At 37.4% G+C, this 16,731-nt stretch overlaps 3 protein-coding genes and 1 pseudogene across 3 annotated transcripts; all 4 read left to right on the top strand.

The window, feature by feature from the left end:
• LOC113666167 (uncharacterized) overlaps window positions 1–16,731 on the top strand; it is a 42,631-nt pseudogene that overhangs the window by 3,827 nt on the left and 22,073 nt on the right.
• LOC149052636 (uncharacterized) lies at window positions 372–1,849 on the top strand. The gene is made up of 5 exons (XM_089201080.1): window positions 372–455; window positions 1,052–1,132; window positions 1,264–1,344; window positions 1,484–1,570; window positions 1,664–1,849. Exons 1-5 carry the CDS (start codon window positions 372–374, stop codon window positions 1,667–1,669), a joined length of 339 nt encoding a protein of 112 aa, XP_089057206.1. The 3' UTR covers window positions 1,670–1,849.
• Window positions 2,935–9,247, top strand: LOC149052637 (uncharacterized). The gene is made up of 8 exons (XM_089205257.1): window positions 2,935–3,869; window positions 5,160–5,317; window positions 5,520–5,638; window positions 5,873–5,946; window positions 6,766–6,849; window positions 7,820–7,923; window positions 8,079–8,194; window positions 9,106–9,247. The coding sequence occupies exons 1-8, from the start codon at window positions 3,671–3,673 to the stop codon at window positions 9,221–9,223; spliced, it is 972 nt and encodes a 323-aa protein (XP_089061383.1). The 5' UTR covers window positions 2,935–3,670; the 3' UTR covers window positions 9,224–9,247.
• On the top strand, window positions 12,225–15,808 carry LOC149052638 (uncharacterized). The gene is made up of 2 exons (XM_089204504.1): window positions 12,225–13,319; window positions 14,626–15,808. Exons 1-2 carry the CDS (start codon window positions 12,778–12,780, stop codon window positions 14,909–14,911), a joined length of 828 nt encoding a protein of 275 aa, XP_089060630.1. The 5' UTR covers window positions 12,225–12,777; the 3' UTR covers window positions 14,912–15,808.

Below are 16,731 nucleotides of genomic sequence, written 5' to 3' on the forward strand. Positions count from 1 at the left end.
GCTGGCGATATGTTTTGATATGTTTTGTTTGCGTCAAACGGCAGAGTTTCGAATCGAGCGAACTTTTTCACACTGTAATTGAGCCGTCATAAGCAGCGCATTGATTCTTATAATTTCACTTACCGGTAACTTCAAATGCGATATAATTATTATAGTCCAAGACTATGTTTTGTTCATGCCTCGCACGTCTGCCTCGCATGCCTCGCTGATTCGCTTTTATTGTACACACTCACATCAACGCAGCGGACAAAAATAATGGCACCCGCTTCTTTGTTAACTTAAAAGAATTGCTTGCACTCAAGGTAGCGAAAATTACTCGGCACATCGTAAAAATTGTCACTATCAATTGTGCCTGTTAGTTCCGAAGATACATGGTGGGGAAAGCGTCGCCTGTGTTAGGAAACGAGATGTTTACAAAGTCAATTAATGGCGTTACATTACGAATTCTGGAAATGGTTGCATGACAATTATTTTAAAAGAGAACGCAGACTATTACCGGCTTTTGTTTCTCCCCCACGAAAACGAATTTGCTTTACTCTCAAAAGACTTATTATTTTCAAAACAGGATTAGATTTATTCTAAGTTTTCTATCAGTTTTCAGATCTAAGCGGCGCGTGTCGCGTTTATCTTAATTACTGTCATTTCATTCGAATGTTTTTGATCGGCCGTTCAACCGTTTACTTTGACCTTATCCGTTGAAAACTTCAGCCGTTCAGCCGGTCGAAATTTTCCTTCAGCCGTTCAGCCGTTCGACTTCAACCGTTCGAAACTTTTCTGAAGCCGTTCAGCCGTTCGACTTCAACCGTTCGAAATTTTCCTTTAGCCGTTCAGCCGTTCGACTTCAACCGTTCGAAATTTTCCTTTAGCCGTTCAGCCGTTCGACTTCAACCGTTCGAAATTTTCCTTTAGCCGTTCAGCCGTTCGACTTCAAGCGTTCAAAATTTTTCTGAAGCCGTTCAGCCGTTCACGGCATCCGTTTTAAACGGTTTCTCTATCCGTTTGTCATCCGTTCACATACCGTGCGTTCGACCGTTCGAACGGATACCGTAAGGAACGTTTTCGCGTGAGAGGTCACATATTAACAAGGATAACAGCCCTTGAGAGGAATGTCACAAAACTTCAACAGGGTCTGGTAAGAAGTAGGGTATTCTTGTTGACCTTCTGGTTTTGCTCTTGGTTGCGAAACATATTCCTTTGAAAGGCGTCATAGTCTCATTCTTTCACATGGAATATAACAATTTACGTGTATCCACTGATTTGCAGGAAAACAAAACGAATGAGCTTAGAGTCGTTCATTCTTCTCTTCGAGATCTTGATGAAAAGTTGTTCAATTTAACAATGAAGGTAACATATGGTTATGCCTGCAGTGCTTTAATATCTCTCTTCCACTCTTTTCTTATTTTTTCATGAAAAGTTTTATTTCATTTGGGAATACTCGAGAAATATCACCGGAAATTTACTATTTCCCTTGTTTACACATTAGCTTAAAATCACCGAAGGAAACCTCCAGGAAAAAGATAACATGATCCACGCTCTTCTTGAAAACACGACTTCCCGTATTTTTCATAAGGTAATTATAAAGCCGGATTTGATCTTTTGTTTAGGATCTAAGAGACTTAAGTGGAAATTGTTTGAGATACTGTGTTGGTGTTTTGTCCTACAGGTCTGACAGTGGTGGCTCAGTAATGTGAAGCACTACTCGCTGACAATAATTAATGACGATCTGCAATGGCACAAGTTAAACAACTTAAAGAGACTTAGCTCTTCCATTTTTGTTTGTTCCTGTTTGTTTAGCACCTACCTTCATATGGCCAAAGTTGACAAGGCTTTCCTTTAAACTGTAACAATGCATAATGAACGATTATCCTCTGGTAGTTAATGCGTAGCTAAACACCACAGGGTGCTGTAGAAATCCTACAAGATAAGCCAATCAAATATCTCGATTCATGAAAGTTACTTTTGGTATCTTTTTCCTTTGGTTATCAATTACATGCATCTCGCCTTCGGTGAAACTGGTCATGGCCAAGAACAAAATATACAAGGGGCGAAGCCCAAATGTGGAGCGGTATTTAAATAGTTGTGGCCGCGAAGTAGATATCTCGGGGCTAATTGCGCCAAATCTTGCTGCTGGAGCGAAACTCGCAGCCAAAAATGAGAGTCAGGCTCTGGACGAGAAGACTTCCAGAACATACGAGCTACGGCTCATCGCACTGGAGCAGTTCGCGGCACAGAACGGAGATGATGCCATTCTTTTCGGCCCAAACAAAAGGCCCTTTTTAGCGGCCACATTGCAAACCTTCATGCGTAAGTATTACTTTTCCGCGCCGATCTAGTAATTACAGTAATCGCAAGTTTCGAGTTCTCCAATGCACATTTGGTTATGTCGGCGTTCTTTAAAGAAATATTTGATCAACGCTGTTTAGTTCGTACGCAGTGTATTCCTTAGATATTTCGTTGGTTATGACAAAATTAGCTGAAATAATCACGCTGTTATTGGTTTTTATTCGTGAGGGATCATGAGGCCGACGAATTTAGGCTCGCCGGATGTGCAACTGAAACACGTGGTGACGTGTGAAATTCTAAGTTTTCAACTTTAAATGCAATTGTAGTTTAAGATAAAAGTAGGTGTATTTACACTATTTTTAACTGACTTCTGTTTATAGAACAATGTCGAACAATTTCGTTCTCATAAGTGATTATTTACACACATTAACATTACGCAGTTTGCAATAACGCAAAACCTGGTAAAAGAACAGTAAGAAACGCGATTGAAAAATGTGTTACATCTAATAGAGCCATAAATTGCGTTAATGCCATAAATTGCGTTAACGCAATATATGGTATAAAAAGTATGGACTATAGCCTTTACTTTTTATACCACATATTGCGCTAACGCAATATATGGTATAAAAAGTAAAGGCTATGGTCCATACTTTTGAAAGCACAGTTTGCAATAACGCAAAACCCGGTTAAAGAATAGAACTGAGACATATTTTAATGCGATCGCAAAATGTGGTAAATCTACTAGAGCCATAAATCGCGTTGACGCAATACATGGTATAAAAAGCGAGGGCTATATTTTGAAACTATAGTTTGCTGTTGAATGCATTGTAAGACATTGTTTGAAACGCAAAGAAAAAAATGTGCTTGTTTCACTTGCAGGGATTGTAATTAGACGCGGTAGAAAAAGGTCAACATGTGCTTTGTGTGGCACGCGTAGGCCAGGTTACCCACGTCCTCGGTCCGTTCAAGATGGCGACGACTTTACGAATTAACTGATCTGTGGAACTTAACAAACACACTTGAATTAGGGAATGTAAACAGTCTAACTGTTTACGAATGAGAAGGATTTCGCTCCTTATGAGAAATTCATAAAAGCTGCCACTCTTTTTTGAGGCCTTTCTGCAGGGAGACCAAAAACCATGCGAACTTATGTTTTTCTCGGCATGAAAAATCTGCAAGCAAATATTATTTTTGGTCTGTCGGTTTAAACATAAACGTGTTTTAAGATGGTAAGACAAGGAATATATGGTGTGGAGGTCAGTTTAAACGAAATACTCTGGACTTCAAGAAACTTATAACTATACCCAATTAGATAAGAACTGTGCGAGTTTAGGCAAATGTGCAAATGTGCTTATAATAATCTTAAAACATTTTTTTTTCAGAGGTGATGGGTGAAACAAAAGGGAAGAAAATTGGCACATTACGTTGTCGTGGGCTCAAGCCTCCTGTTATCAGGGGCTATGCAGCCGCCTTTAATTATTGGTTCTGTGCGTTTGGGCACACAGAGCAATACAGCGAAGCCATTGTTACTGCTGAAGACGGCTCTCAACAAGTTGTGCCAAAGGGAAATCCCATGTCGTCACCTGGTAGGTTATAAAATGATTCATGTATAGTCTTACACATCAGCTTGATGCTGTTAAATATAAAAGGAAATGCTCATTTCTCTTCCTGTTTTATTGACCATTTCCTTAATTTTCATGAGCTTAATGTTGTCTCTACTCTCTATGATATAGTTTACCCTTGAATGTTCTCTGCTTCTGACTGGTTTAGTAATAGTTTGGCTGATAGTGTTCATCTGGGGAGGGCACTATCAGCCCATAGCACTGGTCAGAGGGTAATACTTGGATGGATAAAAGTCATCCACAGACTGGAAAACCCCACTAAACTCACTGCATTTGGTGGGTCTCTTGCCAGTTTTTTTTTTTCATTTTTCATTCATTTTTTTCATTTGTTAAATGTCAGCTTTCAAATCATTCATCCAGAAAGTTAAAAAAATAATTTAGTGTCATTGTTTTTAAAATTGGCATGCCTTGTCTTGGAACTATCGGTTTGATAGCTGCTTCTTGGAAATTTGATGTTCTAAAATCTAGCACGTTAGCTCTTGAAGCTTCATTTATCAAGCTAATATATCAATGATAGTGTCTACCTGTGGAGGGCACTATCATCTTATAGTGCCTATCCCAGAAAAATGCTCAGATGGATAGTGCCCTTCCTTGAAATTTTCTGTAAACAAGCGGGCCTACAGCCCCAAAAAACTGACCAAATTCACTGTATTTAGTGTATTTGTTGTCGGTTTTTTTGCTGTTTGTTAAATTTCAGCTTTCAATTGAGTCTTTTATTCTGAAAAGTAAAAACTAACTCACAATGCTCATATTTAATTGGGTGCACATATCCAAGGGGCAACTATCAGTCTGATAGTTGCCCCTTGGAAATTTGATGTTCTTAAAACTAGGATATTATCCCTCACAACTTAACCTCTTGGGCTCATATTTGTTTTAAGAACATTAAATTTCTGTGGGGTAACTATCAGTAGATAGTTCCTTGACAGAAACACTCGACTATTGTTTAATAGTTCCTGTATGTAAATCATTTATTTAAATATTTTGAGGAGAATGTGATGCTGGTCACCCTCAGGGGTTAAAGAGTTTTGAATAGGCAGGTTGCTTTAATTTGCAATTCACATTCCTTAGGTCACAAGCACAGATCGGTGTGTTAATGATATAGTGTTCTAACCCTTGAACAGTTATCAAATAGTTGTTTAGGGCTAGGTGAATTTATTTATTATGTTTATATATATTAATAGCACAGCCACCTGTGGAATGATGTGTAAAAGAGACCTGTTGGTTTAGAATAATTTTTTTATCTATGTGTCATAGATGTTACTCTGATGATAAAGCAGCTTGTGAAGAGGGCCACAAGACCTACTGCTAAGGACACCCGGCATGGAAGGGTGCCTTATGAGCCCAAGAAGGCACCACCATTTACCCTTCAGCAGCTATTGCGCATGCGTGCATACTGCCTTAATACAATAGAGGTAATCAGAAATAAATAATAAAATTAAAGGAGGGAGCATAACTAGTTGGTAGGGAGGGGTCAGACATAATCATTTTGAGGAAGCCCATGAGCTCTGTTTTTTGTTTCAGGAGAAAATGGACTAGTAGTTCTAATCGGTAATGCTATGTTATTCACCAGTACAATACCTATCTATATGATAAAAAAATTGTTTACTTTCATAGGGTTTACGAGGTATATGGTTATGGACTGTTAAATTGTTTTCCTTTGCACTGTTCCTGAGAGGGGAGGAACCTCTTCGTCTCAAGCTGAAGAACTTGAGGTTACCTGCCAATTTCACCTTAGTTAATGATTAGTGTGTAGCTTGTCTTGCACAACAATGAAGTATATGTAACATTTATCACAAATTTATTTTAAAAGCCAATTTCATTATTTACTGTATACATTTTTTACTCCTGACTTGATATCTGAAAGGGCTGGGCAAGTAATTACTACTACAAATCTGTTTTTATAAATTTCTGCTTTTGAATTGTTTTATTAATATTGTTAATGACTATTAATATAATATCTTATTTTCAGGTGATCCCATTACATTGCCAAAGCGAATTGAGGTAAAAATACCATGGTCAAAGGCAGATAGAAAAGCCAAAGGTGGGTATATATGTGTTACAGGTCAAAATTAGCCTTAGGTCATTTTTCCAACCAGGTTATTTTTTTTGACCTAGTTTATTTTTTTAAACTAGATGTATAAGTAGAAATTTAAAGTTAAAACACCTCCCTTCCATCGCTGTCTCTGAACCTCCCTCCACCATCCTTCCTCACCCTGTGGAAAATATTTCATAAAGTATTGCTAATGAAGTCATACTCTAAATGTGTGGTTCCAGAAAATGTCCAAACTACCCCCACAGAAGGGATTGGAAATTCTTGGTGGTGGGGTCTCAGAGACCAAAACCTTTTGAGGAAATGTATGAAGCTCAATTGGAATTTCTAGGGGGTGAGGGTCTTATGAAAAATCTCTTTTGTGGGATAGGTAGGGATAATTTATGGAACTACACGCTACGACGTGGAACAGAGTGTTTTTGATGAAATTTAAGGTGTTCAGATAAATGATATAACACTGTCTTGAGTGTTTAATAACTTCTTTGCATTTGAAACAATGATAAATTATTAATGAGTTTAAAAAGTTTATACTGATTTTTAAATATTTTCTTACAACATGCTGTCATTATTCATGTCTTAGGTAAAGTCATCAATATAAATATCAAATTGTTTAGTGTAAATGGAAGCAATGACGATGGTGTTAGAGTTCCTGGATCAGTTATCAAACCTTGCTAAATCATGGTAGCAATTGTAGGTATCGTTAAGGGGGCCCAAGATAACCTCTAAAAACCCTACAAAAAGGTTTGGTTTGGAAGGGTTTGAGGCGGGCTTTACCATTCTAAGAACTGATCATCAATCATTTGATTTCAGGTGTTACACTTACCCTGTGGAGTAACCCTTTCAACAAACAGTTATGCCCTGTGACTGCTCTTATTGCATGGTTACTTGTAGCAGGTTTGTAAAGAATTTATTTGAATTTTGTGTTTTAGTTCAACATTATCCTTGGTTCTATTTGTATTTTTCTTTGTTTGACATTTATCAACCTATAAGGGAGCAATGATGAATCAAAACTGAATCAAGAAATAAAATTGAACCACAGCATTTTAACACAGTCAAAGCACTCCTTGCAACCTCTCCTAAGCAACCAGCTCTGGTTACTGCCACTACACCTTATGTAAACCCTGTTTTAATTATTATACAAATTCTGCAATTAAAGCTGTCATAGGGTCCAAGCACATCTGTTTTTGTGAACTACCAATTAGTCTTTTCCTTCGTTTTTAGCCTTCCATTTTTGCAAGCAACCATTTGTAGTTATGACCACATTTTTTAATTCCCAGGGTGGTTACTTTTGGCTTGCATAGCTGGCTAGATTTTTCAACCAATTGCTTTTTTTTTTTCAAATGGAGCAGCCAGGCTGCAAGGAAGAGTCAGCTGTCCTGCCAGCAACTTTGCCCACAGTTTCCCTTGAGCCCCATAATTCCACTATTCACTTGCAATATCGAGCTTTCACCATGTAATGGTGGATTTAGGGGAGGACCCCCCTTTAATATTTATACTGCTCTATAGTGGTGTTGTTTACATAAGAAAAGTTCATGTCTTAAAAGCAACTAGTTTAAAAAATGCTTTTAATCACCTTCAGAATTTTGAGCACCTGCTAAGTTGATCTTTTGTATGTGACCTTCCCATTCAAGTTGTATTAATGGCCATCCATTTGTAGAAAAGGCATCAAATTTCATTAACTCATCAAGTGCCCCCCCATTAGTAGAGGGTTTTGACCCTTGGCTACAGATTCCTTACACTTTAATTTAGTTATTCACTGACTTTGCAAATAACGTTTTTTTTTCCTGCTTGTATACATTTGGTATCTTTCAAAATGAACTTGTCTAGCAAAAACTGATCATATTATTTTCATATTTGACTGAAGATATTCGTGGGGGTTACCTTTTCCCAAGGGTTGGGAAAAATAACCGTGCTGTCCTGCGAAACTGTGCCCGTGGGGTCACCACCTACAGGAAAACCTTTCTTGAGGTACGATGTATACAGTTTAAATTTATCTGTAACTAATTTAGTTAAAAAACTGTATCCGTTCATGCTGTTAGATAACCATCAGCTAGGAGAAGCAGCCAGAATACACGCTTCATTCAGCCACTTAAACTAATTTCCTGAATTTCAATATTATTTAGATGTCCAAGGCTCTTTTTGAGAAGGAATTCACGACACACAGCATCAGACGATCAGCAGCTCGATGGGCTGCTCGTTGTGGGGCAGATGATAGTACCATAAAAAGAGCAGGGAGATGGTATGTTACATGTGAATTAAAAAACCTATGTTCAAACTTACATGTACACAAGTGAAAAAGCCTTTTTGTTTTTTTGTTTTTTTTTATGCAGCCAAGAGTGCAGTGTATCATGAAATTCATGAGATGACAAAATAAAACAGAAGATTGTATCATTCTATAGTTTGAATAAAGTTTATGTAGATGTAATGCATCATTACATTATCATTTTAAAATGGGCAAGATGTTTATATTAGTGACATACAAAAATCTTGGTCTATTGTTATGAGACCAGTAAAGCTTTCTTATCTTTAATTAAAAAGCAAAGTGCATTTTTTAATTCATGTATGAAGTGAATAATCAAGTATTCTGTTAAAAGTAACAAAAGTTTCAGGTTTAAAAGGGATTCAGTTCTGTGACAAGAAAATGCCAATGTGCAACAACGTGAAACATGCACAGGAATAAGCACACAAAAACACTTTCTTTTACTTGTGCTTATGCTTATTTCACAAGAGGGAACCAAGGTGAAATAAGCTCAAGGACAAGCACAACTTTGGTAGTTGACCTATCTCCTATCATGCAGTATCCATCAGAATTGTGAAAACACTGCACTTGTGCATGGTGTCTACGGTTGTGCTTATCACAACTGTGAACACCTTTTGTGGTTATGCTAACACTTATGCTTGCACTTATGCTTGTGCTCATCCCAGAATAATTGTAAACCAGCCTTAAGTAAACTGGAAGCCCCTTTTCTTTCTTTTATTGTTCCATTGCATTCAGTTGGTTAGCGCATTGTTGAAATTCAACTGTCCGTTTACTTACTTCATTTTAATCTATTGTAGTATTTGCAGTGAGATTCTTGTTTAAAAAAAAATCTGTGTCAATGAAGAATAATCATTTTGGCTTGACTGATTATTGGTTTTCCTTTCTTTCAGGAAATCCAGTAGCTTTGAACTGTACATACAAGATGCTAGAGCAGAAATGATAAAGGAACAACATGATGGAAATCCAATATTTGATCATAAAATGTGGATGTTTAAACCTCTACGGTAGTTCATGGCCCTTTTCCAAATCAAAGTGCTCTGTGAGCAAACTCGTGAATTGACACATGATTTTTTAGATTATGTTTAATGTTATCTGGTTTAGGGAATTTTGTGGTTGATTGTCATATCTAGAGTACGAGCAGTAGTTCATTGTTCGCTAATGTAGCAAAGAAACAAAGTAACGTTAGGATAAGAAGGCATTACAATTGAAATGATCATGCTATTACATTTGACAAGGTGGATGATGTCATGTGTTTTAAACGTCTATCATTTTTGTTTCTGGTTCAAAAGAAAAGGTTGGAAGTAAATGTGGGTGAAAAGTGAAATTTACTGTCTTTCGTTGTAAATATTAGAAAATCAAGGCAATACTGTCTTAATGAAAACATTAACGATTCCCTCTTTATCAAATGAGACAAACGGGAACGAGTTTTGAGTGATGTAATTAAGCCAAGCCTGCCACCGTCATTTTGGATCTCCGCCTGGGTAGATTTAAGTCACGTGCTAGGCAACGTATAATCAATAACAAGATAGAATTTCATTTCAGGCCTAGTTATCAATTTCGTGGTGTGTAACTTTCGCATTTTAGTACGTTGTATGTATGTTGAATCTTCAAATTGTCTTAAAAACTTAAAAAGAAAATTTTTCTTTAAAAATTCACTGAAATCGGTAGCTAAAATTGTTTGTTTAGGTGTTATCTGATTTTCGTGTTAACTTGTTATTTCGTCAGTCGCCGGCATCTTCTGTTGCTTCACACAGGAAAAACACACGCGACGAAACGTAATGATCAATTTTGTCCTCAATCTCATGCTATAACAGAAAAAGCTTTTGAACATCTGTAAACTCCGAGCGCTTCGCAGTAAGTGATATTTTCAATGAATCTTCGGATTGTTTTCAAGTTCAAGGATTGTAAATTACAATTTTATGAAAAACGAAGGTTGTTCTGTTATTTCAGTGTGAATCCTTGCATGCCTGCCAGTCGCTGGCGCCGCTTGTTGAAACTAAAACGAAAAAAAAAAACTCTTTTAAGATTATCATTGGCTTCTTTTTCACCCCACCACTATTCTTAGTAACAAAGGTCGCCATTTCGTCTGTTTATTGCTCGCCAAAAACTATAAAATGCACTCAAAAGCCTAAAATCTAAAAAAAGTTTACAGGAATCGACCAATCGAGCGAGCGAGCGAGCGAGCGAATTCCATTCCCCACATCGTATCTATAACTCGCTCTTGCGCATGCGCGCAATTCACGAGTTAAAAAGGACTTGTGGATTCTCATTGTTAAATGCATCCTTTGAAAAGTACAGATCTTGTCGTTAGCTTTGCCATTTGAGGTGGCTGATTAAAATTTTATGCTAAGAGTAAGCAATGGATTTCATTATAAATGTATTACTACATTTGAAATGGTAATTTGCCCAACTACAGTCAAATCTCTGCTAACAGACACTTGCCCCTAGCAGACAGTAAGTTGTGGTCCCAGCCATGTACAAATACTACATTTTTGACCTCCCAAAAATGGACCTCCCTCTTAACCAGACGCATTCACTCGTCCCAATGGTGTCTGTTTGTCTGTATCAGTGAATTGAAAACTGTTACTATGTTGTTAGAACAGTAACAGATTACATTATCATTTCAAAATGATTAAAGCAAAGTGAGTAAAAATAATAATGATATTATAATGATTTTATAATAACAATAACATCAAGTTGCAAAAATTTACAAATGAAATATTGGTGGAAAATTTTCCATGTTTGCAAAATAATGTTTAAGTTCAATAATTATCCGTTCCCAAGAATTTTTTGTACATTCCACATAAATTTTATTTTTAACATAACATTTTTCCAAAAAGAAATCAGTTACCATAATTGCTCATTGTGTTGTGCCAGATTCAATTTCCACACTTATTATCATGTGTGGGTCAGTTTGGCACAAGGTGAATTTTATGTTACATTACAAGTCAAGTGTACCTCTTCAATTTTTTTAGGCCTTTTGTAAAGTTATTGCTTGTAACAAAGTGGTGCTGGCTGCTGATATATTACAGTCACTGGCATAAACTAATTATTCAGGGCAAGACTTTGGGATTTATGAAATCTTGTTAAAACTTAATTAACTTAAAATTTTAATGCTATCATCTTAGAGTTACAAATCTGAACATAACCATGTTTTATTAAAAGTAATTTTACAGATAGATGTTACAATATTTAGCATAATGTTTCTAGTTGTGATTGGTCACTGTCTATATAGATATTACAACAAAAGAGGTTCTTTGACCAGTACAGTATCTCTGATATAAATGATTATTGAAGTACCCAAACTTGTAAAACTTTGTCGATTTAAACAACGTTTCACTAGCTTGGATACAAGGTTGTATTATCGCTGTATTTTCTGAAGAGCCTCAAATGAACATCCCAATGATCTTTCGCTTAACTTTAACAATGTAAGGACCACTTGAGCAAATAGCAATAAACTGAATGAAGTAATAAAAATATGCAATGCTAGGCTGCAAGCAATCCCTTTCTTTTTTTATGCGTGCGACGCATCTCAGGAACAAGAACCCACTACACACATTTTAATGTCGAACAGAAGAATCACCTTTTTGATTCGCATAGCATTTTAACGTAAAAAAAGCGTTTGAACGTGTTTTCATCGAAATATAACAAGAACTGTTTCAACCAACTTAGTTGGAGGCATTATGCTTCCTTTTCCTTGATCTCAACTGCATTCGCATCTGAGGACTTGCAGGGCAGTATTCGGGTTCCTTGGGTGCGTTACCACCTTGCCCATTACCACGTTCGTCATCGTTCTTGTCAGCATTCTCATCATCACCCGCGTTTTGGTTGTTCTCGTGGATGTCATCGAAGTTTAAAATAGCCCGGGCTGTGGACATCTCGGAGGGTAATTCAGAAGCGAGTTCATTTCTGCAGCTTGGGCATGGCATCCCACACCGATGACACGCGGGGATGTTATCGAACCATGGTATGGTTAACGGCTCGTTTTCGGAGTAAGCTGCATTGCTCCCAGGAAGACGGGGATCCTTTCTCCGCCACTGATCCTGACACCATTCGACCAGTTTGGTTGTTGCTATCTGTCCAACTTCCCAATTTCCAGTCACCGATTTTACTTCTTCACCAAGCAGCTGTGATTGCAAGTGATCGAAGGCACGTACCTCTAACAGTTTACATAAAAAATTAGCCACGACCTCGTGCATTTTCCATGTGAACTTTATGTGCGTGTTACGGGGTGATTCCCTTCCTGAAATTGCCTTGTAGCCGCTCATCAAAATAAATTGCCACACAGCAATATCCTACAGAGGACGCAGGAATGACAGTGGGTTAGAGGAAGGCATCTTTAATTGTATATTAACAACTGGCCACTGACAATCATTGACATTTATACAGATTCTCTGACCCAGGCAAAAACTTGTGACCTCGCGATTTATTTCCTATTTCCGGCCTTTTCATTGACTTCCATATTTGGATGGAGACAATCAATCATGGTAACAAAGCACCCCTATTCCCGCACCAATCAGAAAACGAGCTCTTTGAGATGTGAATATTGAAAATCGACAACGATGGAAAGTAACATCTCATCGAAATTCTCAATGGCGTCGGGTGCTGCATCTTCGTCTGGGACAACAGGTTCGAAAAAGCGCCTTCCAGAAGAGCTGACAGAATTGCTAGATGTGGCAATTTATACCTTTGCCTGTCAGGCAGGATTGAGAGCGGGGCATAAGGTTAGAGGAAACCCGGTGTTAGAAGGGGTGAGCGCATTCTTTGGCCAGCTGATCGAAACCGCAAACGAGGATACGAAGAAGCAGCTGAAGGACATCTCCCCTGGAAGATTGGGAGGATGGCAACCAGGCGAGGCGCCATCGCCTCAACTCTTAACGTTGGTGTCCTCGCGAATAAAACTAATGAAATCGAAACAGTTGATAAGGGAAGACGATAACCCCGTGGTACCGTCCCTGTTGGTGGATAGGCTAGAGTGGTTTGACAAGGAGGAGGAAAGGGTCAGGACGAAAACGTTGGCCAGATGTTGGCGTTGCCAAAGTAGATGCAGATTTTGTTCGCGGAGGAGGCACGATTTCCCAAAATTTGGGCACTTTAGACCTGAGTAAGTTGCTTATTCATACAGTATACAGTATTAGGCTTCTGATTTGTAATGAAGGCCATGTTACATACATACATACATACATACGGTATATACCTACCATACTAAGGCTCCCTGAGCCTTAATAAAATCACCCCATTTTGGCAACCTGCAATGCTGCAAAATGTTGGTTTGCAAGTTGCACAAAAAAGTAGAACTGTCCTCTACTTTTCTCAACATTACCAGACAAGTTGTTGTGTGTGACATGTCAAACATGCAATTTGCAGCTTTTTGTATATTATTGCAAACAGAAATTGTGAGCATTGTGTAATATGGCCTTGAGGGTGTCACAATTCAACAGGGTAAAAATCACAATCTTTGAAAACCTCTGGTTGTACTTCATTAAATAACACTTGTATTTCAGATTCACTAACAAAAAAATACAATTTCAACATGTAATTATCCTTTGGCTCATGAACAATTTTTTCAATGGGTGATTTATTGTCCTGCAGAACAGGCATTAGATCTAAGCATTTCAGTTGCCCATTTCATGAAAACACAAAAAACCTCCTAAGCCTGGTAAATTATTTTATGCACATGATGTTTAGACTAAAAATGAAAATTTTACTGGTTTTAAAAGCTAAGCAATAAAATTTTTCAAATAATACAAGAAAAGTCAGTCTAGACTGTAGGATAAAAACAAGACAGCAGGTATATAAATTTATATATTTCTTTTTCTGTACCTTTGAGACACAAACCCAGACTATTCCATGAAAACTTTTGGTTTCTAAACTCCATCAAACTCTTTCTTTCGATTGAGTTTGATTGAGTTTGATGGAGTTTGCAAATGCCATACAACAAAATCAAACCTCCCCCAAGAAGAAAACCATGATCACTTGAATTGATTTGATCGAGTATGTTTTGGTTTGATTGGTTTGGTCAGCGAAGTTTAAAAAAGGTTCTGTGTTTGATTTTGTTCCCTGACTGAACTGCATTCAAATTGTTCTTTTGAGTGATGTCATTAAGTTATGTTAAGTCTGATTATTTTTTTTTATGAATTAGACTGAGATTGGGTGAGCGCAGGTCGTGTGAAGAGCACAGAAAGTGAGAGGATTGGCCTGTTCCCAAATTTAAGTTTCCAACCCTGGAAAACTTGACTTGTTAGCAGACCCATGCTCTTTCTGGAACACAGCTATTATTGTACACTTTGATGGATTTTCATAGTCTCCATCAAACACATTCAATGTCATGCTGTATAGTTGAAAGAGATTCACTTGAAATGGATGTATGTTAAGGCCCTCTGAAATCATTTTTAAATTAATTCTTGCAGCTTGGCATCACCATTCTTTGATGTGTTAGAAATGATGCTGGAGGGAGCAGATGATAATGTTAATGACCGTGATGATGATGATGATGACAGTGATCACCACAGTAATGATGGGAACTCTGGTGATGAAGTAGAATGCAGTGATAATAGTGAGGACTACACAAATCTGATGTCAGACGTTGATTTTCCAGTTGATGATGAAGATGAACAAGATGCCAACAGTGAAAATGACAGCAGCAGCAGGAAAGATGAAAGTGATGAACTATTCACTGGATCTGAGGAAGACTGAGGTCATGACATGATTGTTGACAAAATGTACACTTTGGCTCACTATCTTTTTTTATATTGCTCTTACTAACTATTTAAAATGGTACACTAGTACACTATATTAAGATCTTTTCCCAAATAGAACAGTTAACAACAGCAATCTCTTAACAGCACACAGGCAGAGGAAGTTTGGCTTTTCTTTGTGTGATAATGACCTGCTGGCAAGGAAGCAAATTTGGGAAGTATTCTAGCCAATGCAATTTTTTAGAAAGAAACAGAATGATTTCCCGATGATTTTCACTTCATTTATTAATAAAGTCTTTGATTCATTTAATACCACTCTTTTCATCAAGCCTTGCAATAAATCATTTGAGCTAAAAATAGTCATGTGATTTAGTTGTCTTATATATCATTTTTGTAATGTTTTGTTTGTGAAGGCTAACTGTATCTGACTCCATCTTCAATTAAATATTGCTGGTAATTCTTTGCAAAACATTTAATGACATCAGCTCTTCTGAACTTCATACCTAAATAATTTTTTAATTTTTTCCTGGGAATGAAAAATAAAATAAAAAAGAAGCAGTTTTGATGTAATTGTAGATCACCAACCACATATCTAGGAAATTCAAAAGAAACATCAATAATATTATGTTGCTGGATTGTTAAATCAACTGTCATTAATTATTAACTTAATTTTTTTTTTCGAGACTTAAACATTATTTTTGTGCTAGGATTTGAACGGGTAGTATAGTGTTCCAGTCCTACTCAATAAACATACATGGAGTTTGTCATGGTTTATATAAATGGTTTACCATACCACTCTCTTTTAGAGGAATGACTTAGCAAGCATAGGTGATAGGGGTACTGGAGAGAGAGAGAGAGAGTTGACTATATTAAAACCACTCTGACTAATACCTTCTGCTGTCGTCACTATACCCTTGAGCAAGCTTCATCTCAAACATTCCAATCACACGGTGATAATCAGAGTCAACATCCGATCCTCTTGTGACTTTAACATCAAAAAGGGTTTTTTTCCCACTTCTTTGAGACTGTGATGTGATCCATTTGATTGTACTAGTGAAGGCAGGTGTAGGTAATGTTACTTTGTGTATTTCCTTGTGTTGGAAGGAGCCTTCAATGGACAAATCATTGAAGGCGCAGCAGTCAATGAATGTCTTCATTCTCATCGATCTCTTCTAGTGCTTCTTTTCCCATTATGTCCTCTCTACCGCTGTTGCACGCTCCACTCTCTTGTATTGCCCCCACCCATTTGTATTGACGTGTTTCTCTTCGAAACCTTTCTCAAGTCCCCCCTAATTATAGGCCCTTATACCTGGAAACAAAAAAATACACCTAGTTATAGCCCCCTCCCTCCCCCCTTACCCAAAAGACCCCTTTAATAACAATGCTCATGTACTGTAGGGTTACCCTGTATAAATATATTATTGGGACTCCCGCCGGCATACCTCTATGGGTTCAAAGAGGCACACGAACCACTTCACCACTACTAGGTGATGATCCCGTAGAGGTATATTCGCAACATGACTACCTCCCAAATATTAAAGAAAAGTAAGAAATCAGAAATCGCCATAAAATCAAAACGAGGGAATATTTGTACGTTTGTTAAATGAGCCACAGATTGAATCATCGCAAAATGCGTTTTGCACCAGAATCCCATATTTTGCGTTTAAATTTGTTCGCAAAACATGGTTTTTATCGATAAGACACAGATCGAGTTATCGCAAAATGTGTTCCTAAAATGTGCCATAGTTTGAGATATCGCAAAACCTGGGTTCTCAGAAGTACGTTATCCGAAAAATTCGTCAAGAACCAAAATTAATT

Source organism: Pocillopora damicornis, chromosome 1 (genome assembly GCF_964200805.1).
Source record: "Pocillopora damicornis chromosome 1, jaPocDami1.2, whole genome shotgun sequence".
NCBI lineage: Eukaryota > Metazoa > Cnidaria > Anthozoa > Scleractinia > Pocilloporidae > Pocillopora > Pocillopora damicornis.

Excerpts from the sequence above, each read along its gene's own strand:
- LOC149052638 (XM_089204504.1), top strand. The coding sequence starts at position 12,778 with ATGGAAAGTAACATCTCATCGAAATTCTCAATGGCGTCGGGTGCTGCA. Across the intron at positions 13,320-14,625 it reads TTTGGGCACTTTAGACCTGA|CTTGGCATCACCATTCTTTG; the intron begins GTAAGTTGCTTA and ends TAATTCTTGCAG.
- LOC149052636 (XM_089201080.1), top strand. The coding sequence starts at position 372 with ATGGTGGGGAAAGCGTCGCCTGTGTTAGGAAACGAGATGTTTACAAAG. Across the intron at positions 1,133-1,263 it reads CAAAACTTCAACAGGGTCTG|GAAAACAAAACGAATGAGCT; the intron begins GTAAGAAGTAGG and ends ACTGATTTGCAG. Across the intron at positions 1,345-1,483 it reads TGTTCAATTTAACAATGAAG|CTTAAAATCACCGAAGGAAA; the intron begins GTAACATATGGT and ends TTTACACATTAG.
- LOC149052637 (XM_089205257.1), top strand. The coding sequence starts at position 3,671 with ATGGGTGAAACAAAAGGGAAGAAAATTGGCACATTACGTTGTCGTGGG. Across the intron at positions 3,870-5,159 it reads AAATCCCATGTCGTCACCTG|ATGTTACTCTGATGATAAAG; the intron begins GTAGGTTATAAA and ends TATGTGTCATAG. Across the intron at positions 5,947-6,765 it reads GGCAGATAGAAAAGCCAAAG|GTGTTACACTTACCCTGTGG; the intron begins GTGGGTATATAT and ends ATTTGATTTCAG.